This window comes from Vulpes lagopus, chromosome 10, assembly GCF_018345385.1.
Source record: "Vulpes lagopus strain Blue_001 chromosome 10, ASM1834538v1, whole genome shotgun sequence".
In the NCBI taxonomy this organism is placed as follows: domain Eukaryota; kingdom Metazoa; phylum Chordata; class Mammalia; order Carnivora; family Canidae; genus Vulpes; species Vulpes lagopus.
In genome coordinates, this window is record NC_054833.1 from 79,074,820 (window position 1) to 79,099,244 (window position 24,425).

The 24,425-nt window shown below is 36.8% G+C and overlaps 1 protein-coding gene across 1 annotated transcript in view; it reads right to left on the bottom strand.

Annotated features, from left to right (window-relative positions):
• The window catches only part of C8A (complement C8 alpha chain), a 63,720-nt gene extending 42,099 nt beyond the window's left edge, over positions 1-21,621 (bottom strand). Inside the window, exons 1-2 of the mRNA XM_041771261.1 lie at positions 21,463-21,621; positions 5,193-5,295 (exon numbers count right to left, since the gene is read on the bottom strand). Coding sequence (XP_041627195.1) covers positions 5,193-5,295; positions 21,463-21,539 — 180 coding nt within the window. The 5' untranslated portion in view covers positions 21,540-21,621. The remainder of the gene's footprint in view (positions 1-5,192; positions 5,296-21,462) is intronic.
• Between the last annotated feature and the right edge of the window lie 2,804 nt (positions 21,622-24,425).

The following is a 24,425-nucleotide window of genomic DNA, read 5'->3' on the forward strand; positions in this document are numbered from 1 at the left end:
TAGTTTAAGAATAGTTTGCAAACAGGGGATGGAGTGGCAAAAGGAGGACCATGTCTTATTTGGTTTTATACACTTGACACTTAATCTATAGTCATGTACGTGAGAGGTACTTTTATAAGATGTTTGTTGCTTTCCCTCTGCAACATTTCTTCTGGTCATGGCATCCTCTTTCCTTGGGACATATCTCATATGGTTCGAGTGGCATTGATATCACCCCCTGAGTCACAGGAATGTGTAATCCAGGCTGGATCAACCAGGGTACCACATCTGCCAAATTGCAATGATTGGCTTTGGGATCATGACTCAACCTTAGGGCAATCATTATTCTCTCAGAAGATTTTCTTGAACTATTGGAGAAGACAGTATCTTTTTTCTGAAGTTACTAGGAACTGTGGGCATCAAGTGGTCATCTAGCCTACTAGGTAGAAAGAGCCCATCCAAGAGATAGAGACATCATCTGAGTCCCTGGGTCCAGCTTTGACTGCACATGAACAAATTCTTGTTCAAAGAAAGACAGAAAGAATAAAAATGCATACCAATCTTGGAGCTCTATGGTTTCATGATACTACTTTCTATATGGTGTACAGCTTTGGGCACTAATGTAGAAGAAGGAAGCTGAGCACTAGGATATCCAGAGAAAAATGAAATTCCATCTCCACCTTCAAGAAGCTTAGCGTCAAAAAAAAAAAAAAAAAAGAAGAAGAAGAAGAAGAAGCTTAGCGTCTAGTTGAGAAGATAAAAAAGTTAACATAGGAAACATGCTGAATGGAGAGCTCCATATTTTCTGCCGCCTCTTGCCTTGGCCCAGCCTACAAGCTTTTCTTTCAAAACTGTTCGGAACTAAGTAGGAAAGCAGTGTTTTGAACAGCGAAGAAAGTGAATTCCTAGCCTCTTTCTTTCTTTCTTTCTTTCTTTCTTTCTTTCTTTCTTTCTTTCTTTCCTTCCTTCCTTCCTTCCTTCCTTCCTTCCTTCCTTCTTTCCTTCCTTCCTGTATAGTTGGTGCACAATATTACTTTAATTTCAATTGCACAACAGAGTGATTCAACTTCTCTATGTTATATGTTCACAAGCATAGCTATCACCATACAATGCTGTTACAATACCATTGACTACATTCCCTATGCCATACTTTTTATCCACATGACCTACTTATTCCATAAATAGAAGCCTATATTTCCCACTTCCCTTACCCATTGTGCCCATCTTCCCCATCCCCAGCCCTCTGGAAACCATAAATTTGTTCTCTGTATTTATAGGTCTGGTTCTGCATTTTGTTTGTTTGTTTGTTTATTCCTGAATCTATTTCTTACTTGCTATATAAAGTATCAGTGCCTGATACTTTGTGCTTCGGTTCCCAAATCTGTAAAATGAGGTGGTTGATCAAGATGACCTCACCAATTACAGTTGCTAATGATTATTTCACCTGTTCCCTGTAGGTGAAAGAGCATGAGCATGAGAATTTAGACTGACTGGGTTCTCAGAGTCACTTACCAACTCACCATAAGCAAGCCACTTACCTTTTCCGAGTTCCTGTTTTTTAATATGTAAAGTAGATGTGATGACCCTTCACTTTGAAAAGGTGTTGTGAGAACTAAGTGAGAGAATGTGTGAGCAAAGCACCTAGCCCTGTGTCTGGCATATCATTGGTGCTCAATAAGAAGTGCTCTCCCCATCATTATCAGTGGAGTCTTTTCCAGCTGATTCCAGTGGGTGTGTGTGAAGCATGCAGTTTCCCCTCTCTCTCCTCTTGCCTACTTTTGCCTCTGCAACTGCTCATGAGTAAAGAGACAGGAGTAGCAAAAAAGATGAAAAGCAAATCTGTCCATTTGCCTTTCCTGCCTCCCAGTTAATAAGAGTGATAAGAGATTTGTAAACTCAATGGGAAGAGATTAGAATTAACAATCAGTTTGGGAATATTAGGATATTTTAATTCTCTTCCCACATCTTGCCAAGATATGGTACATAAAGCACTACTCAGCATACTAATGTAGAGCCAAATTTTGTCACTCTTCATAATGTTCATCCGAGTTTTAAGACCTGCAGTTACCAACATGATGATGGCTATATAGCTACCATTTATTGAGTGCTCACTACTGGCGGGATACTTCACATTCTTTATCTCATTTAATCCTCACAAGTTGAGGAGGTTAAAGACTATTCTGAATCCCATTTTTAAGCTGGGTTGGAATTCCAGTTCTGCTGCTCACTCTCTGTGCATCACTAGATAAATTACTTACCATCTCTGACCCTCAGTTTTCCCATCTGTAGAAGGAGAGATAGGAGAGTCTTGTGAAGATTAGTGATAAGACTTGTATAGAAGTCAGCACTTGGCCTGTTTCCTGGAGTGCACTCATTAGTAATAGTTATCAACATCAGCATCATTTTTGTAGCCAGCTGTTGGGCTACTCCAGAAGGATTTATGACTGAGTGGGGATTGGATTAGATAGCCACTAATATCATTATGATTCTTCACAGAGTTCGAGGGGAGGTAGTAGAGTGAAGTGGTTAGGCACATGGGCATTTTCGAATCCGACTGACCAAGAGTTAAATCTAGGCTGTGTCTCTATTGGTGACCCAACCAAAGGGGCAAAGGTATCTTAGAGTTGGCTGTGAAAGTCAACTAAGACAATTTATTAAAGCATTAGCACAGTGCCTGATATATAAAAATTATTTAATAAATGGTAACTATAAATGCCATTATCATTCTTCTTGTGGTTTCTGTATTGGAATGCTAGTACAGACACGAGGTTCATTCCCACTGAATCCCCATTTTCTGGGTTGTTATCAAATAATGAAGACATTGTGCTGCAGAGAGGTTGGTGCAGATACTCCCTTAGAGACTTCTCCGTGCTGGTGCCTGTGTTGGTATCATTAAGACATAATTTTCTTTTCTAGCTGGTTGATAATGTTTCTTTCCAGAAATGCACATCTTTGGGTGATTTTGAGATGGAGAAAAACACATTAATAAGAAGAAACTAGGGTGGTCTTTCACTTAAGTAGTTAACAGAATTTAATGATTTTAAGGATTATTTTAAGGACACATATGTTGGGGTGCCTGGGTAGCTCAGCTAGTTAAGCATCTACCTTTGGCTCAGGTCATGATCCCAGGGTCCTGGGATTCAGCTCCAGGTTAGGCTCTGGCAGGGAGTCTGCTTCTCCCTCTGTACCAACTGCCCCGCCCCCGTGTTCTCTTTCTCTCTCCCTCTCTCAAATAAATAAATAAAAGATCTTTTAAAAAAAATAGACACGTATGTCTTTTTGAGTAGTGAAAGGAGTAATTCAATTCTGATCTAAATAGTAAGTCATTCACCTGTGCTATCTGTTATCTAAGCTGCAACACAGGACAAATATATTTATATCTATCTATCTATCTATCTATCTATCATCATCTATCTATCTATCTAGATATAGATAGATAGAGAGTTTAGAATATATAAGAAGTTAATAATGGCCATGCAAAGAAGTCAAATCCTAGTCCTTGAAAGTTGTAAATGTTACCTTATTTGGAAAAAGGGTCTTTGCAGATATTATTAAGCTTTTTGAAATGAAGAGATTATACTGGATTATCCAGGTAGGCCCTAAATGTCCTCACAGTATCCTTATAAGGGAAAGGCAGAGAGAGATTTAACACAGACACACAAAGTAGACACACAGAAGAGGAGGAGGTGATGTGGCTGCAGAGGCAGAGATTGGAGCACAGAGATTGGCCGTAAGTCAGGGATTGCTGATGGCCACCAAAAGCCAGAAGAGGCAAAGAACAGACTCTCCCCTAGACCCTCCAGAGGGAGCATGGCCCTACCAAACTTCTGGCCTCCAGAACTGTGAAAGAATACATTTCTGTTGTTTTAAGCAACCCAGTTTGTGGCAACTTGTTACAGCAGATTCAGAAAACTAACATAGGATATCAAAGCAAAATGAGATTTGGGAGCTAGATATTTTTGAGCAGTGCAGTCTAGGATTCTTTGGCACATCTCAGAAACAAGAGGGCAGAATAAATAATTTCAGGCTTAGAAGCTGAACAAACTAGGTCCAAATTGTGTTTCCATCTGTAATGATTTTGAATTCCATGTGATTTTGAACAACTCATCAAGCCTTCACAGAGTAGCCCTACACCTAACTGAGGAGCAGGTCTGGAGGCAGGAGAAAACACTCTGGAGAAGCTCAGGTGAGAAAAGAGCTGGTCTTGATTCAGGCAGTGGAGAGTGGGGGACATGGCTAGTTAATTATAAAAACAGCTAAGAGTTACTGAACATTCACTATATGCCAAGGCGCCATGAAAAGCACTTTGTATAACTTACTCATTTAACGCTCATAGTAACTCTATGCTATAAGTACTATTACTACTTCCATTTATAGATGAGGAATCTGAGGCATAGAGAGGATAAAATATATGCCCAAAGTAGCACAGCAAATAAGGTGCAAAGCCAGAATCTAAGCTCGAGAATCAGCGCTTAAACACTTAGACTTGACAGTAGTGTGCCAATAGACACGCTTTAGGCAGTAGTATACCCATTGAGAGAGGTGGGAGCCTGGAGGCATCCTACCCTGGGTTCATCTAGTAAAGGCATGTGTTGTCTGTAAAGATCTTAAAATATAATTAAACAGAACAGAAGTTATTCTGCCTTTTATTATCACCATGAGCCAGTAACCCCTGAACAAGGTCAGAATACTCCTCTCCAAGTGCTCCCAAAGTTCCCCTTCCCTTGAGATGCCACTGGGGTTAGTGGCCATTTTGGACCATTCAAAACCATTTAGGTGGGCAAGATAGACTCATGTGCGTTCATTGGGTGTGCCAGCCTTTTCAGTCTGTAAACGTAGAATCCTTAGGAACACTCTCTGGTTTATCTTGGCTCCCCCATGCGTCATTAGCCCCTGTAGATGATCATCACTGGAGGCTAACAGATTGACCAGGACCCAGAGAGGCCATAGAGATCAGTGTGTCCATGTCTGAATGGCCACCTCTCTGCACACAAAACATAATATACATTATCTTTTGCAGCCTCACCCAGTAATGGCTTCTAAACAAAATCAGAAAAAGTTCTACCATGCATGTATCCATTGCTCCCAAATACCTATTTCTAGACCTGATTTCTTCCCAGATTTCTAAATTTATAGGCCTGTGCATCTCCATTTAGGTGCCTAGTACACCATTCAAATACTAAATAATCCAAAACCAGTCACCAAGTTCTTACCTTTTTGTCCTGACATGGAAAGCAATCTGTCCACTCTGACCAGTTGCTCAGTTGGCAGGGAACTGCTGTGATGGGGGCACTCTGAACAGCCCGGCTCACTCTCCTATAAAGAGGAAGGACGTCTGCTTCAATTTTTAAAATTTTTATTATGATCATTTTTAGTGTTGTTATAAACTCAAAAACATCTCTTAATATGAATGTATCTTATTAATATGAAAACATATTAATTTTTCCCCAGCTTTTTTGAGGTATGAATGACAAAAATTGTATATATTTTAGATGTAAGATGTTACGGTTTTATATACATTGTGAAATGATTACCACAATCAAGCTAATTGATACATCTATTTCCTCACATATTTATCTCTGTGTGTGTGTGCGTGTGTGTGTATGTGTGTGTGTGTCTAGTGAGAACACTTAAGATCTACTCTCTTAGCTAATGTCAAGTACACAGTACAGTACTATTAACTCTGGTCACCATATTGTACATTAGATCCCCTGAACTTATTCATCTTATAACTGAAAGTTTGTACACTTTGACCAACCAGTTTGTATTTAACAGTCTGTTTTCCCCCTTTTCTTTTTTTCTTTGTTCATTTGTTTTGTTTCTTAAATTTTACATATCAATGAACTTATATAGTATTTGTCTTTGTTTGGCTTATTTCACTTAGCATTATATTCTCTGGATCCATCCCTGTTGTTGCAAATGGCAAGATTTCATTCTTTCTTATGGCCAAATACTATTCCATTACATATATATAATATAAATAAAAATTATATATAATTCTATAATGCAATATAAATAAAATATTAAATATCAATAAAATAATATAATATAAATTATATATAACTTTATAATTATATATAATGTATATTATATTTAAAAATATATAAAATATAATAATATGAATATATATAAAAATTATGTAGAATTTTATATATAATATTTTTCTATGATTTTATAATGCAATATAAATAAAATATAAATATAAATATAAATAATCAAATATAAATTATATATAATTATAATATAATATAAATTTTATATAATATATCCTATTTATAGATATATAAAAATATATGTATTAAATATAATTATATAAAATATAATTATATGAAACCAACATTCTAATCCATTCATCTATTGATGTACACTTCAGTTGCTTCCATATCTAGGCTACTGTCAATAATGTTGCAATAAACGTTGGGGTGTATGTATCTTTTCAAATTAGTGTTTTCATTTTCTTAGAGTAGATCCCCTGTAGTGTAATTACTAGATCATATGATAATTCTATTTTTAATTTTTTGAAAAGCCTCTGGGGGATCCCTGGGTGGCTCAGCGGTTTGGCACCTGCCTTTGGCCCGGGGCGCGGTGCTGGAGTACTGGGATCAAGTCCCACATCAGGCTCCTTGCATGGAGTCTGCTTCTCCCTCTGCCTGTGTCTCTGCCTCTTTCTCCCCCTATATCTATCATGAATAAATAAATAAAATCTTTTATAAAAAATGAAAAGCTTCTGGACTATTGTGCACATTGGTTGCACCAGCTTGCACTTCCACCAACAGTGTACGAGGGTTCTTTTTCTCTACATCATCACCAACACCTGTTGTTTCTTGTATTTTTTATTTCAACCATTCTAACAGCTATGAGGTGAGATCTCATTGTGGCTTTGATTTTAATTTTCCTATTGATTAGTGATGTTCAGCATCTTTTCATGGGTCTGTATGTCTTCTTTGGGAAAATGTCTATTCATATCCTCTTCCACTTTTAATTACATCATTTAGTTTCAGTTTTGAGTTGGTGTTGGGTATGAACCCCTTATCATATAGATCATTTGCAAGTATCTTCTCCCATTTGGTAGACTATCTTTTTCTTTTTTTTTAAGATTTTATTTATTCATAAGAGATACAGAAAGAGAGAGAGGCAGAGACACAAGCAGAGGGAGAAGCAGGCTCCATGCAGGGAGCCCGACGTGGGACTCAATCCCCGGCCTCCAGGATCACGCCCTGGGCTTAAGGCTGTGTGTGCTAAACCGCTGAGGCACCCTCGCTGCCCTCTTTTTCTTTTCTTGACGGCTTTCTTCACTGTGCAAAAGGTTTTTATTTTGGTGTGGTCCTAGGAGTTTAATTTGCTTTTGTTTCTCTTACCAAAGGAGACCTATCTAGAAAAATGTTTCTACAGCTGATGTCAAAGAAATTGCTGTGTATTCTTTCTTCTAGGAATTTTATGGTTTTAGGTCTGACATTTAGGTCTTTAATACATTTGAGTTTATTATTGTGTGTGGTATAAGAAAATATTCCAATTTCATTCTTTCACATGTAGCTGTCCAGTTTTCATAGCACCAGTTGTTGAAGAAATTGTCTTCTTTCCATTGTATATTCTTGCCTCCTTTGTTGTGGATTAGTGGACCATAAAAGTGTGGGTTTATTTCTGGGCTTTCTATTCTGTTCTGTTGTTGTATGTGTCCATTTTTGTGCTAGTACCATACTGTTTTGATTACTGCAGCTTTGTAGTATATCTTGACATCTGGCATTATGTTATCTCCAGCTTTGTTGTTCTTTTTCAAGACTGGTTTGGCTATTTGGGATCTTTTGTGATTCCATAAAAATTTTAGGATTATTTGTTCTAGTTCTGTGAAAAATTCTGTTTGTGTTCTGATAGGGATTACATTAAATCTGTAGGTTGCTTTGGGTAGTATGGACATTTTAATAATACCGCTCTTACTGTATGCAAATGTGATGCTGGAGGATTTATATAAATTATCTGTTTTAATTCTATATCAATCCTATTATGAATCAAATTATCCTAATTTTAGAGACACAAGTACAAAGGAGAACTAACTTTTTGTACATTAATTTTGTATCCTACAGTTTTACTGAATTTATTTATTACTTTTAATAGTTTTCTGGTAAAGTCTTTAGGGTTTTCTATGTACAGTATCATGTCATCTACAAACAGTGACAGTTTTACTTCCTTCTTACCAGTTTGGATATGTTTTATTTCTTTCTCTTGTCAGATTACTGTGACTAGGACTTCTAGGACTATGTTAAATAAAAGTGGTGAGAGTGGATATCCTTGTCTTATTCCTGATCTCAGAGAAAAAGCTTTCAGTTTTCACCATTGAGCATGATGTTAGCTGTGGGTTTGTCATATATAGCCTTTATTATATTGAGGTATATTCCCTCTAAACCTACTTTGTTGAGAGTTTTTAATCATTAATGAATTTGAATTTTGTCATATGCTTTTTCTACATCTATTGAGATGATTGTTCGATTTTTATCTTTCATTTTGCTAATGTGGTGTATCATGTTGATTGATTTGTGAATATTGAACCATTCTTGCTTCCCTGGAGTAAATACCACTAGAACATGGTGAATGATCCTTTTAATGTGTTGTTGAATGTGGTTTGCTAATATCTTGTTGAGGATTTTTGCATCTGTGTTCATCAGAGATTTTTGCATCTGTATTCTTCTTTTTTGTGGTGTCTTTGTCTAGTTCTGGTATCAGAGTAATGCTGGCCTTGTACAATGTATTTGGAAGCCTTCCTTCATCTTCTATTTTTTGAAATAGTTTGAGGAAAATAGATATTAGCTTTTTAAAAATTTTTTGGTGGATTCAGCTGTGAATCCATCTAGCCCTGGACTTTTGTTTGTTGTGAGTTTTCTGATGACTGGTTCAATTTTATTAGTGACAATCAGATTTTCTATTTTTTCCTGATTTAATTTTGGAAGATTGTCGATTTCCAGGAAATTCGTCCATTTCTGCTGTTTTTCAATTTGTTGACACACACTTTTTTGTAGTAGTCTTTTATAATCCTTTGTATTTCTGTGGTGTCAGTTCTCTTTTTTCACTTCTGATTTTATATATTTTGCTTCTCTCTCTTTTCCTTGGTGAGTGCACCTAAAAGCTTATCAATTTTGTTTATCTTTTTGAAGAATCAGGATAACTGGCAACATTTTTGAAGAGTCAGAGTAACAGAAAGCCTGGTGGTTAAGAACATGAGGTTCAGGGTGAGAGGATTGACTTCAAATCTTGCTACCTGCTGACTTTGAAAACTGGAGCAAGTTACTTAACACCTCTGAGCTACAGCTTTCCCATCTGTAAAACTGTTAAAAACAACATTACCTAATGGAGTTATTGAAAATATATTAAAATGCTCATGAAGTATTTGTTAAAGTTGGCTTTTGTTACAGGCTGGCTTTTGTTATTAAGTGCTAGGATATTACATGGATTATCTCATCATTTAATCTCTATAATGATTCTAGGAGGTAAATATCATTAGCTCCTTTTGTATATAAGAAAGCTGAGATTCCTAAAAGCTAAGTAATCCCAGAAGTCATAGCCTAAGGGGTGACAAAGGTAGAATTTGACCTACTTGGTTTGATGCAGAGCCCATGTTCACTTCCCCATCATGCTGCTGCTTCCTCGTTTTACAACTCAGCCAAAAGAACTGAGAGAGAGCCTTGCCCAGGATAACACAGGTAGAAGGTAGAAACTGGCCTATCTCCAAGGCTGTGTTCTTCTTATTACCCCATGCTGTCTCTGAGAGGTGAGAGAGCTTGTCCAGATCACACAGAGTGAGGTGGACAAGCCACAAGCTTGTTTGGCTCCAAGCGTGAGCTCCTTTCCATAGCATCATTGCTGCTCTTTCAGTGTTAGAGCCTGGTCAGCCCACTGAACAAAGATTGTACAAAGATTGTCTGTTACCACCAATTTTATCATAACTTCTGAGAACCAGGCAGCCTCTGCTGTGACAAATGGCACGATTATCACCCTAGTATAGGAAAAGGGTGCTTCGAGTCTCATGCTAATTATTCCATGAGCTACTAGTCATGATGAATGGTGATACCCAAGACAAGGAGCTATGGGCAAAGCAATACTCATCTTTAACACTGGTTTTCAAACTTGGATCCCAGGACTCTTTTACACTACATATTACTGAGTAATCCAAAGAGCCTTTGTCTAAGTGGGCTACATCTATTGATATAACATTCAAATCAAAACCGAAATATTAACAATATGTATTTTTCTATTTAAAATTGCAATATCAAACTCACTACATGTTACAACATATGCCATAATTTTATTTGGAAACACATTTCTTAAGAAAAATAATTAGTTAAAAGTGTGTCATTGTTTTACATGTTTGCAACTGTCTTTGATGTCTGGGTTAGTAGAATACAGTTAGATTCTCATTTCTGCTTCTTCATTCAATCTATTGCTTTACATTGTTTTTGTTGAGACCTATAAAGAAAATCAGCCTCGTAGACTTATGTAATTGAAATGTTACGTAGTTGAGAAGAATTTTAATAGTCTTTTCAGACTGGGTATTCTTCTTTGACACTATACCACAACTTGATAAGTGGTAATTTCTTAAAGATTAGTTGCAATGTGGAATCTGAAAGCATGTCAATGAATATTTTTGCACCCTGTTACACTGAAGTCCATTGATCCACGTGTACTTTGAATGGATCTGGCACTCATACATGACTTTTGTAACACCAGGCATTGGAAATTTTTTTTTAGGCATTGGAAATTTGGAAAACAATGGTTCACTATGTATATCTTAACAGAATTAACACATTTCCCTTTCCAATATAAAAAGGTCAAATTTATTAATATAATCGGTGATCTCATGAAGCTCAATAGACGTGTTTTCCAAAATTATATTTTTTTGAAAGCTCAAATCTTGTCATTGGTAACAAATAATGTTATTTGGTTTCCTTGAAGTGATGACTCTCTCTCTGTTCATCTTTGAGACAATGTCTGCCAAATAACTAAGCCTGAATAACCATAGTTTGGCAGCTATTTTGTCCAGTAAAAACAGTGTTCCAGGAAAAAAAAGTGGGTTCCAGGAAAAAAAGTGGTTGCTTTGACTTACAATTCAATAATTGCTTTTTTTTTTTTTCAAAACAACCACCATACTTCAGTGCATCAGAAGTTCCTAATGCATTCTCCCTATTTTATCACATGGAATATTTAAATAACTTGTATTCGAAGATTGAAGTGGGGTTTTTTTCAAAGATTGAGGTTTAATAGAATTAATGATTTTGACTCTTTCGTGAGGGTCTTTTTTTTTAGATTTTATTTATTTATTCATGAGAGACACAGAGAGAGAGGCAGAGACATAGGCAGCGAGAGAAGCAGGGTCCATGCAGGGAGCCTGATGTGGGACTCAGGATCATGCCCTGAGCCAAAAGCAGAGACACTCAACTGCTGAGCCATCCAGGCATCCCCATGAAGGACTTCAAAAAAAAAAAAAAAAGATTTTATTTATTTATTTATTTGACAGAGAGAGAGAGAGAGAGAGAGAGAGCAGGAGCACAGGGAAAAGGAGATTCCCTGCTGATGTGGGGGCTCAATCCCAGGAACCTGAGGTCATAACCTGAGCCAAAAGCAGATGCTTAACCAACTGACCCACCTAGATGCCCCAAAGAGAGACTTTCTTAAGTAAAACTTAACTTCTTTCCTATGAGTTTGAGGCCATTGCCTCGATTTGTACCAAGACCACAGTATTTTTATCCACCGTAACTTTTGCATCATCAGTGAAAGTATTAACACAGTGAAAAGAACAAATGTCTTAATGTTATTGTGATATTATTTTGAACTCACATACCCTCCCTCTGAAAAGATCTTGAGGACTCCCTGGAGCCTGCAGATCATAATTTGAGAAACTCTGATCTATAAAATGTTGCTAGTATGTAATGCCAGTGCTACTATCCCTCCAAAGAAAATTTTTAGTGCTCAGCTCACAATCTTCCTCTCTATTCCAATTCCTTCCATCACCCTGGGAAACTCGGTCATCCCCATAAATGAGCTATCCAACACTTGCCCCTCGGTCACTCCATTTCCTCACCTCCAGGGAACTTTTTCCTCACTTCACTATCTTCCGTGGTCATATCCTGGTCCTTCTCACTCTGAAACAGCTCCTCTTCTAAATCACTAATGCATGAGTTATCTGTGAATAGTTATTTGAGGACTCTTCTCCTGTATTATATGCTCAAGGATTCCCAGTGCACTTTTATTTGGATGTCTTTGGGGCTTTTACTTTATTGACACCTAAGCTTCCTATCAATAAGATCCCCTCATGGGCACCTGGGTGGCTCAATGTTTGATTGAACAACTGCCTTTGGCTCAGAGTGTGGTCCTGGAGTCCTGGGATTGAGTTTCACATCAGGCTCCCCGCATGGAGCCTGCTTCTCCCTCTGCCTATATCTCTGCCTCTCTCTGTGTGTCTCTCATGAATAAAAAACTAAAATCTACAAAAAAAAAATCCTCTCTTATTTTCATTTCTCTTTATAACTAGTTTTTATTCCATGATCTATCATTTTAAATCTATAACTATGTCCTAAGTTCCTGGACTCCATTGTTCCCTTAATCATGTCTACCTACAAAACCCAATCCTAAATGAATCCAACTATCTACCTCTTTATCTGGCTAACTTCTAGGCATCTTTCAGTGTCATCCTAATTGTCAGTTCTCTAGGGAAGTATTTCCACCCCCCCATATAATTTAGTCAATCTCTGAACATCTTCTCAACACTTAATTATCACACTTGTAATATTTGTCTAATTTCTGTCTTCACCAGGGACAAAAAAGGAAAAGAGGAGGGAAGGGAAGGGGGAAGGAGGATGGAAGGAAAGAAAAAAAGAAGAGAAAAAAATGAAACCAATTTATAGGAAATAGAATGACATTGTTTAGAAACTTATTTGAACCTAATTTCCAGTTAGAAGCTAATTAAATAATCCTGGTAGCCAGACTTTCAAATGGCTCAAGATTCTGTCCATATGTCATTTTTCTGATAGATTTTCCAAACGATAAAAGTTTGAAGTATAGGAACATGGAGAAAGACAGGGTTCTAACCATCAAAAAGTGAGTAGAAGGCATAAAGTGAAGATTTGGGAACAGAAAATGACTCCAGCATTAGTTTCGTATCTCACTATGAAATTGTCAAGATAATGTCAATGTAAGCCCACAGAGACTGCATTATGATGTCAAAATGGAAGAAAACTGTATTAATGCATGAAAGCAACAGCCTAGACAGAGCAATGCTCTGTTGCTGTAGCTTTAAAAGCTTTGTGACATGATGTCTAGACAGAAGAACACATAGTAATGCTATCACTGAAACAAGAGTACAGAAAGTACACAAGGACCATTCATTAAGTCATTATAGGGCTCCAACCTTTTAACCAATATCAATATGTCCAACATTTTCTCTTATCATTCCAATAAATCTTTTTAAATTTAAATTATTTATTTATTTTTATATTTTTTTAATTTAAATGCAATTTGCCAACATATAGTATAACAGCCAGTGCTCATCCCATCAAGTGCCTTCCTCAGTGTCCATTCAATGAATCCTTAATTGTAGCTTATTTTTTGCTTATTATAAAAGTAATACATTCTCTTTAAAGAGAACATAAAGGAAAAAAATACCCCCAATCCTACCACCATTAATATTTTGTTGCATTTTCTTTCATTCCATTTTCATAGTATAATTGAGGTCATACTGAGTATTACATTTTACATCCTGATATTCCACTTAATACTGTACCAGAAATGTAAACTATTTATGATGGCTACACATGGTTCCACTTATCTAACATCAAAAAATTAGATTATTGATTCAGTGTTTCCATATTCTAAGTTCTTTCCTGAAGATACATCCTGTAGAATGGGATGGCTAGGTTGAAAGATATAGGTGATTTTAAAGCTTATGACACCTATGGCCAAATAGCTTTCCAGAAGAATTGTATCACGTATCATTTTTTTATTTACTTAGAGAACCATGGATAAACCTATGATCTAGGAAATCTTGGCAAATAGTTTTAAAGCATCTCCAAAAAATAAAAAGTAAAAAAGTGCATCTCCTAGCTGCTGAGAATCTACTCAGTAATAACACATTTAATACAGAGCATTAAGAGTCAGGAGTCTTTCATTATAATTTTTAGTTTACATCTACTTTGTTATGACACTGTGAACAAGTTTCTTTAACTATATGGCTTTTAGGCTTTTTTAATCTATAGAATCATCACAAGCCAACCTAGTACCATGGCAGGATTTCTCAAAGTATGCTCTGTGGAGTGCTCAACCTGGGGGTTGGAAAGGAAGAGAAGAAAAGTTACATGGTCAAATACATTTGGATAAATTGCATACAACATGCTACTTTTGGACATTTAAAATGCAAATATTGAAGGCTCTGAGAAATCCTGCATTCTAATTTGTACAACTGAGCACTTCCCCATTTTTTAACACATTATTTCTTTTTTCATGCATCTGTAGGAGTGTTACATAGTCGCGGACACATCTTTACGACACAAAGTGGCTTGAAGTCCACCAAACATGCATTGCAATCCAGTTTCTGCCACCTACTGAACTTCAATTTCCTTAAAACTGAAAAACAGGATAATAATAACATGTGAGGCTGCTTTGAATATGGACTAATATCACTTATGTAAAGCCCCAAGCTCAAGCCTGATGTATGTGTCAGTTCCTTCTCTAAAACCTTCTCAACTCCGTATATGAGCATCAAAACTCTCCACCTTCATCAAAAACGTATTGAATGCCTATGCTGTAGAGGGCTGTGGATTTGTGAGATGCTACCCATTTGACTTTTTAAACAGGGTGGCACATGGAGCAAAGGTCCATGAGTTGACCAGGCAACCTGTGAGTCAAATGCTTGACCCTGGCCTGTGGCTACCTCAGTAATTGAGATCAGTAAACAACTAACTGGCTAGAAGGTTAGAAGACCTGACCCTGATTATTGCCAGGGGATCATCTTAATAAGTTGGCTCAGCTTATATTTAAGACTTATTATCACTAATTATATCATCTTAAGGGAGATCCATTCAGTTATTACGTGGAAATTACATCATGAAACTGAACTATTTTAAATTGACTTTGAAATCTGGCTGAGTCTCCGGTGACCTCCATGTTGCTAAATGCAGTGGAAAGTTTTCTGACTTGATCTTACTTCTTTCTTTTAGCCATTGTTCCCTTCTTGAAATCGGCCTATCTTGGACAACTTCAGCACCCCACTTCCTGGTTCCCTCCCTACCTCTGTGGCCAGTTCTTTTTGAATTCTCCAAAAACTGGAATGCCTCACGGAGTAGTACAGCCTTTCTTTTCTCTTTCTGCTTCTCTTGGGCTTAGAAAGGTGAGATCCATTTCCTGGGCTTCCTGTGACTCAATGCTAATGCCTCCTAAATTTAGATCTTCAACCTAGACCACTCATCTGAAATCCTATTTTCTTTATCTAACTGCTCCATTTTAGATCTCCACCAGGTTGGTACTTCTGAGGCATGGCAAGCTTAATGGCTCCAAATCTCAACTCTTAATTTTCTTCTACGTAGTTTCTTTTTCAGTTTTACCCACATCCAAAAGTGGAACTACTGTAACATGTAGTTGGTCAAGCCAGATAACTGGCAGTGGTCTTTAATTCCTTCCTTCCCCTCAACCCCACATCCAGTCCTTTGGAAATTTCTGTCATTTTACTTTCAAGAAAAATCTCAAATACCTTCCCTTCTGCCTACCTCTACTGCCAAAATTCTGATTTAATGCATCATAATCTCTCCCCCACATCACTGCTATGGCCTCCTGTGGGCCAAGACTTTCACTTCAGCTTCCTTCAATCCCATCTCTGCACAGCCACTAGAATGATTTTTTTTTATTAGAAATCAGATAATCCCTTTTCCTCCCTTTATGAAACCCTATAGTGGTTTTTTGACTGGTTGGTTGGTTGGTTTTTAATACACATAAACTAAAGTCCAAATTCCTCATCATGATGCCAAGGTCCTCTATGATCTGGTCTCTGCCCACCTTTTTGACATCCTCTCAAGGCACATCCCCTACTCTCATGCTGTTACCATCCTTCAGTACCATGAGCACAATGGGCCATTTCCCACTGGAGGGTCTTAGCACATGCCAATCTCTCCACTCTCTCCTGTTCTTCACATGGCTTCTCCTTACCATCCGACATATATCAGCTTAAATGCCAACTCTAGAGAAATCCCACCAGCCAGCCTGTCTTTAGATTGCTCTAATATCCTCTATTAAAAAGCTCTATTTGTTTCCTTCATAGTCCTTATCACAGCTTTACTGTAACACATAAACAACATATAAACTAAACATATAAACAAAACGTTACAGTAAATGTTTTGTTTATATGTTTATCGACTCTATCACTAAACTGTAAATTCCCTGAGGGTAGGAATATTACCTGTTTAGTTGACTACCTAGCACCTAATATACCTGGAGTATGTACTGAATAAATTAATGAAATGAACAAATGAAAAGTATTTATTGTGTGCTGTGTACACACAGAATTTCACACAGAACATCTAGTTCTAGGCATGCTCCAGGCTTTCTTGCAGTACATGTGTAATTCTGTTTCCTCTACATAATCGCACCTTGTCCATCTGGCTGAAACTTCCCAGTTCAGTTAAGCCTCTCTTCCTCTACGTAGATTTCTTTGACCTGCCCACCCTATGTTAACATTATGCCATATACATAGCTCCTCTCATACTTTATCTCCATCCCTACACTGATCGTTCTATGAAGCAGGGATCACAACTATATTGTTCACATTGTAGACTAGTGCTAAAGGTAGTACTTTGCATATAGTAGGAACTCAGTACAAATGTTGGGTATAAATATATTATCTCATTCACTCTTACATTATTTCATTTAAATTTTATAAGAACGCTGTGGGGCGGGAATTATTACACCCATTTTGTAGGTAAGTAAAGCAGATTCATGAGGAGATGAAATAAGCTTGCTTAAAGTTATATAGATAGTAAAATGGCAAAGCAAGGATTTAAATGAAGGCTGTTTGAGACTACAATGTTTGCATTGTGTTAGCATTCCAAGATATGCTATGAAAGATTTCTGACTAAAGGGAAAGAGAGTAATAAAAAAAATATTCTAGAAGCTTATCATGTGCCAAGTTTTGTGCTAAGTACTTTATATGAACAACCCTAACTCCTGAGAAGCACTCATTGAATTATTTATCTCTGTTTTATAGATGAGAGAGTTGAGTCTTAGAGAGTTTTACTTGCCCAAATTCTGGAGCCACTATGTGGTGAAGCCCATACCCAGTGCCCCTTGAAGTATAGCTAACGATTAGTCACCCTGAACCAAAGTTCCCACCTTCATAAGACTCACTTCTGAGTCACATCCACTATTCCAACTGTTCTTATTAGTTAAAAATTCATGTAGGTTGAGTACATACTGATTTCCAGTTATCTGGACAACCTTAGAAAATAGTCACATAGCCCTGGCCCACGGTACTTTGGTAAACACACTCTGATGCTTATGAAATAAATACAATAAAGAGAGGGATCATGACTTAAACTTCTCAGGATCCATTGCCTCTGTGGCCTATTTAACAAAAACAGTGGTCATGTTTGAGGTCCTTACTCATGTTTCCATCAGCTCCTCTAAGGAATTTTGTTCGTTCTCCATCAGTGGAAATTTTTGGTTGAAAATGTCATATTTTCAAAATGTGTGCTTAGTTAAAAAAAATAAAACTTTTTTTTTTTTTTTTCTGGTGGGTGAGGGTAGCAGGAATGGTGGAGATAACACTTATCTAGCAATTAGAAGACCTGACTGTTTCACTAGGTGGTTGAGTTATTTAGAACCTGTCCAACTGCTTTGTTTCTTCTCTGGTCTTCAGTCAGAGGGTAATAATTACAATAATCTTAGAGGAACATAATGAGGATTAACTGGTCAGTATTCTTAAAATGACTGGCAGAGAGGTCTGGTTGTTACATAATATGCCCCTTCTCTCCCTGGGGCTCAAGTTCTTTATCTGCCACATGAGTGGATTAAACCAGATGTCATCTGAGTCAGTCCCAATTCTAAAGATCTGTGATATAGAAATGATGGAAGCAGTAGACAAGAACTTTAGAAGAGTTAATGCACGTATATCCCAGTATGTAAGGAGAATGATGAACATGATGATAAGTGGAAGATGTAAAAGAAGACCAAATGAAATTTTTGAAACTGAAAATCATCGCAACAGAAATGAAAAATTCATTGAGTGGGCTAACAGGTTAAATACTACAGAAGAAAAGATAAGCAAATTTGAAGATAAAGTTATAGAAGTTATGAAAAATGAAACAAAGAGATTTAAAAATGCTGCCAACAACAAAAAAGAGCAGAGTCTCAGTGGCCTGTGGGATATTGAGCAGTCTAACCTGTCTGCAATTGGACTATCAGAAGGAAAAGAGAGACAATGGGGCAGAGAACATATTTGAATTAATAGTGTCAAAACTTTTTTTCTTCAAATTTGGTGAGAAATATAAACCTATGGAACCATATCAAGGTGCATCAAAATCAAATTGCTGACGATAAATAATAAAGAGAAAATTGTAAAAGTAGTCATTTTTTAAAAAATGACACTACACAAAAAGGAAAGCAGATTTTTCCTCAGAGACTATGCACGCCAAAGATAATGGAATGACATCCTTAAAGTGATGCGGCAAGAAAATAAAACAATTCACTTAGAACTTTATATTCAACAAAGATATCCTTCAAAATAAGGTAAAATGAAGACTTTTTCAGACCACTCAAAATGGAGAATTCATTACCAAAAATCATTCTGCATTGCAAGACATATCAAAGAAAGTTATTCAGTGAGAATAAAAATGATATCAGGAGTGGTACGATATTATTTGAAGGTAGGCCGTGATAAATTAATGATATATATGTAAATCTTAGAACAACAGCAAAAAAATGCAGAATAGCTAATAAATCATTAGGAATTAGAAAAAACATTAAGTCTAAAAGATAAAAAAACAGAAATAAAGAACAAATGGGACAAGTAGAAAATAAAAAGATGATAAACAAATGCAAAGCTATCAGTAATTACATTTTATATATGTGGTATAAGTACTATGATTAAAAGACAGAGATTGTTAGACTAGATACTAAAGCAAAATTCATCTATGTGCTATCTACATGCTTTGAAGCATACTTTGAAGTACAAAGAGTTAGATAAGTTAAAATAAAATATTGGAAAAGCTCATCATGCAAAAAATAATCATAAGAAAGCAAGTATAGCTATATTAATAATAGACTGCAGAACAAAATTGCTATGGATAATGGAAGACTTTCATAATGATTAGGGGGCAAATCATCAAGAATGTATAAGAATTCTAAATATAGATAGATAGATAGATAGAACACAGTTTTAAAACATGTGAAGCAAAAACTAAAGGAACTGAAAGGAGAAATAAATCCACAAATGTAGCTGGAGCCTGCAACATCACTCCCTCAGTAATAAATAGAACAAGTAGACACAACTTGAGCAACATTACCAACCAGCTTAATTTAATGACTTAGCACTACACCCAACAACCATAAATACAAACTTTTGAGTGCACATGATATATTGACTAAGAGATCATACTCTTTATCATAAATGAAGAACTGAAATTTGTTTAAACTTTTTAAACACACACGTGCCAAAAAGTATTATTTATATAAAATATGTAATGGGGATCCATTGGTATTTGAGACTGGATATTACAACTGATTTTCATCACCATTATTTTAAAATGTTTTTCTCAATCTCATTTTTTCTATTAAGAGTTTATAATAAGCAAATGATAAAGAAGAGCTTATAAAAATAAAAAAGGACCTCAAAATTTTAAAAAATTTAAAAATTAAAGTGTACCATTTAAAACGTAAATGTATATCATTTGTTTTTTTCACTCTTACGTTTCATGTAAGATTTTATTTGGGACAAAAAGAGTGCCACTGTTAAATTTTGTAAATATTTGAAATCACTGACCAATCTTGATGATCCCTGCCATTTAGGCACATTATGCATCTGTTCTAATTTTTGTCAACCATCAGAGAGAATGGAAAGACCAAAATATGACAATAATAATCACACAAAACCGCTGGCAGTAGCTTCCATTGAATGCTTACTCAGTACCAGGCATTGTCCTAAGTACTCTCATCCGTTTGTTTCTCTGAATTTCCTCCCATTTTACAGCTCAGAACACTTACATAACTTGCCTGAGATCAAACCAATAGTAAATACCAGGGCCATAACTTGAACCTAGTAAAATTATTTCACCATATAGTCTTCCATTTTCAAAACCAGGGTCAGATATACTGGCATTAGATACAAAGACCCTATGATTTCCTATTTCAGCACTTTGTGAAGTATTTAATTGGTTCTCTTTTGCCTTGACTTCAAATTTGCCTCTTCACTGGTCTGTCTTATTTGATAAGTTCATCAAACATCAAGACTCTTTGTTCATTTTCAAAAAGGATTACAATGATAAGCTTTTATAATTAAGAATATCTCAGCAGAGATTTCCTTTACCACCATTCTCTCGCCTTTATCTTCTAATTATTAGAGGTGAATTTTCTGATTTTTCAAAAGTGTATTGGCTTTAAATACAAGTTACAAATTAACTGCTTGTAAAAATGCCTTTCCCCCTTCTGAATTGTTATGTAAAGGAAATCTGTCTTGCTTTAGCATTTAAAAGCAATAATGATTCAAAATTAAATCACTCAACAAGAACTTGAATAAACTTAAAATCTTCAGTGTTTGGGAGATAAGGACTGCTTTTACCCTACCCCAAAGCTAAAATTAAGGCCTGTTTAAGCACCACAAAATACTTGATGTAAAACCTGAAGCCAGGTTGAACAATTCAAGGAAATGAAATTGGTATAATTGCAATGTACATATGAAAATATCACTTCCATTTATTACCCTACAGCAAAAGGTAAACATTTTAAGAATGAAATGACCCAGCATCTCTATAGTCTCTTGCCTTTCCCAAGATGTTGTTATTAACATTACCTAATTGTATCCTCCTTCAAGCTCTCTGAGATGGGAATTTGCAAGATTCACAAACAGATAAGTAGAGGTTAGCTACCCAGCATTACTCAAGAGAATTATTATTTTTTAAGCTGAGTATACTTTATATTCTAGGACCTTATTTCATATTCATTAACTCTAACAGATGAGGCATTATTATTCTTGTTTCCAGATAGGGAACTTGAAGCTCAAAGTGATTAAGTGGCCTACTCCAGATTACCCAACTCTTGAGTATTAGATCTGTGATTTGTATACAGGTCCATCTGACTCCGAGGGCATGCTTCTTTCACTGTCCTGCACTCCTTCAGTGTATTGGTAATGACATGAGAAGGTCACATTCCATCTGAAAGTAGCCTGTTGCAAACACAAAAGTGCCTTATCTCCCCACTAGGTGATCCCTATGTGCAAATTTCGCAGATTTATGGCCAACTCACCGGTTCACCTTCTCCTGAATGGTTACCCCAGGCTGACAAATCATCAAAGATAAGATGAAAAAGGCAGCAGCAAACATGCCACCTACCCTATATTATTTAGAATGAATAAAATTATTCAGAGAGTTGGAGTTAAAGATGTCTTCAGGCTGGGACCTGTAAGATGAATTTAATGTTTGGAACTAACAGAACTCACTCAATTCTCATTGAGATGTGGTTAATTAGTGACTACGGTATTGATTAGCCAAACACCCTAAAATCTCAGACACCAAAAGCCTCTGTCCCTCAGACCCTTTGAAAAGTAATATCCATATGGTTGAGGAAAGGAGGATTTTTAGCCAATACTAGTCTAGCAAAGAGTTCTTATTTTCAGGATGAGGCAAAGCCAAATCAAGTGACAGTTGCTGAATTCATTCAGTCTTTCTGAGTGGTTCTTGGAACTTCTGAAGTCAGATCAATTTGTTTTGCAGGACTGAGACCAGGCTAATACTGGTGTGTGAGCTCAGTCCTAAAAAGCTGCCCAAATGTAGGAAATGCTAATAGTTACATAAAGGTTCTACAATGTATTGCCAAACATCTGGAGCCTGAGAGCTGTGGTAAATGAATGGACTTTCTGCCTCTCATCCAGACATTAGATATCATTAAGACCCAGCATATTTGTGTCTTGAGGGGACCAGATGTCTTCCATAGACATCTCCAAAAGCATTCTCTAGAATTATAGTGACAGCCACACATCTGCACTGATGATATTATACCTACATCCATTCTCTTTCTCTTTGAGACATATTCATAAATTAATTAAATAACTAGAGATGGAGAGATAGGGATAACTGAACGTGTGGCAGGCATGTCGTATGTCTTATTTTACTGAACCCGCATGAGTCAATGAGATAGAAATGATTAATTTCATTTTACAGGAAAAGGAATGGAGGTTCAGAGGAGTTAAGTAACTTGCCCAAAGGATGTACAGCCATCTTAATATCTTTGGGAGTATTTATGAGTATCTTATGAGAGTATTTAGATCCTCTTATTAGCAGGATTGGCCAGGAGAATCATTATTTATCCCAAATTAAGTTATGAAAAATTCTAACGAAGAATTTGTATGCTTAAAAAATGTGTGTCTGGGACGCCTGGGTGGCTCAGGGCGTGATCCCGGGGTCCTGGGATCGGGTCCCACATCGGGCTCCCTGCATGAAGCCTGCTTCTCCCTTTGCCTATGTCTCTGCCTCTCTCTCTGTGTCTCTCATGAATGAATAAGTGAATGAATGAGTGAATGAATGAATGAAATCTTTAAAAGAAAGAGAGAAAAAAATGTGTGTCTGATTTAAACATGGAGATTTTAATAAGGCACCCAGTCGTTACTGCCTCTATTTTTTCAGACATTTAGGTAAACATTTGACAGAAGTAGAGACTATTCTGGTCCTAAAAAGCCCCTAAAGTCCCTGATTTCTATGTCTCTCTCCCCCTATAACAGTGGTCTCAACTAGGAGCAATTTTTCCCTTCAGAGGATATTTGGCAATATCCAGAGATATTTTTGGTTGTCACAACTTTGGAGGTTGTGCTACTGGCATCCAGTGGGTGCTAAACATCCTACAAAACACAGGACAGTACTCCTTGTCCCCAACAAAGAATTATCTGGCCCCAAATGTCAATAACACCAAGGCTGGAGAACACTGCCCCACAAAAAAGCTGGTCTGCCCTCCCCTGATGTCTGGGATTCTGATGAATTATTTTTTTTCTTTTAACATATGGATAATATCATCTTCCTTCCCAGACCAGCTGCTTCTTGAGATTTCCCGGATGCCTTTTCTCCTCACCTAAGACTTCAGTGGCCTTCAGGACTCCTCCTGAACCTCTGTTCACCTCTCTCACCCTCCACGCCCCAACATGGGCCCTTACATTCTCTCGTATTTCCTCTGTAATGTTTTCCCTCCAAAGCTTCTCTCCTTCATTCTTGCCCTTTGATCCATTTCAGGGCCTGTGCTCTTCCCAAAGCTATCATGACAGACTACTAGTGGGCCTCTGTTTCTCCCACCCGTGCCTTGCAGCTGGACTCAGGGTCAACAAAACAGCTTCTGACAATGTAAGTCTCCTGCTCAGAAACCTTCAGTGGCTTCCTCATTGTCTATAAAATTGGAAGTCCAAATTCCCTCATAAATGGGTCCACAGCCATCTTTGCAATCTTCATCAACTACCACCATCAAATTATCCACGACATTATAAATTAGATTCTCCTGACCTTCCTCACACTTTCTCACTGCTGTGACTTCACCCATGCTGGACCTTTACCTGGACTACCTTTATCTGTCATCTTCTACCCTTCTGCCAAGTATCTTCTCAAATAGCAAGTCCATCATGGATCCTTGGCTGACAGTCCCATCTGGAAGATACCTCCATGTTATCTTTGAACCTTGCAAATATATGCCAGCACTTTTCAGTTTTGATTTACACTATGTTTTTCTAGGGATGTGGGGTACACCTCAGTAATGGAAGTTTCTTTAGAGTAAATCCTGTATCTGATTCTTCTCTATAGTCACCCATAGCACTTAACACGAATCTTTAATAAATATTATTTGATTGAATGAGTTTGTAAGTGAATCAACTAAAGATAGTTTACTATTCCTAATACTTTCAGGTATGTTTTCTTATTTAATCCTCAAAACAACCTTGTAAAATAAATATTATCCTGGAAGAGAGACAGTGATTAAGAGGGAAAATGGAAACAAGGTATATAGAACACCAAGCTTTGTATCTGCCACTTTACATGTTTTTTTTTAATAATATTTTTCAATCTATTTAATCTTCACAGTGATCTTGCAAGGCCAGTAGTCATCACGCTATTTTGAAGATGGAGGATGTTGAGTTTCAGTCTGTAGTCACACAGCGGCTGAGTCTCAGAGTCATGGATTGATAATCTGTACAACTTCAAAATCTGACACCTTTTCTGATCTGGCCACACAACTAC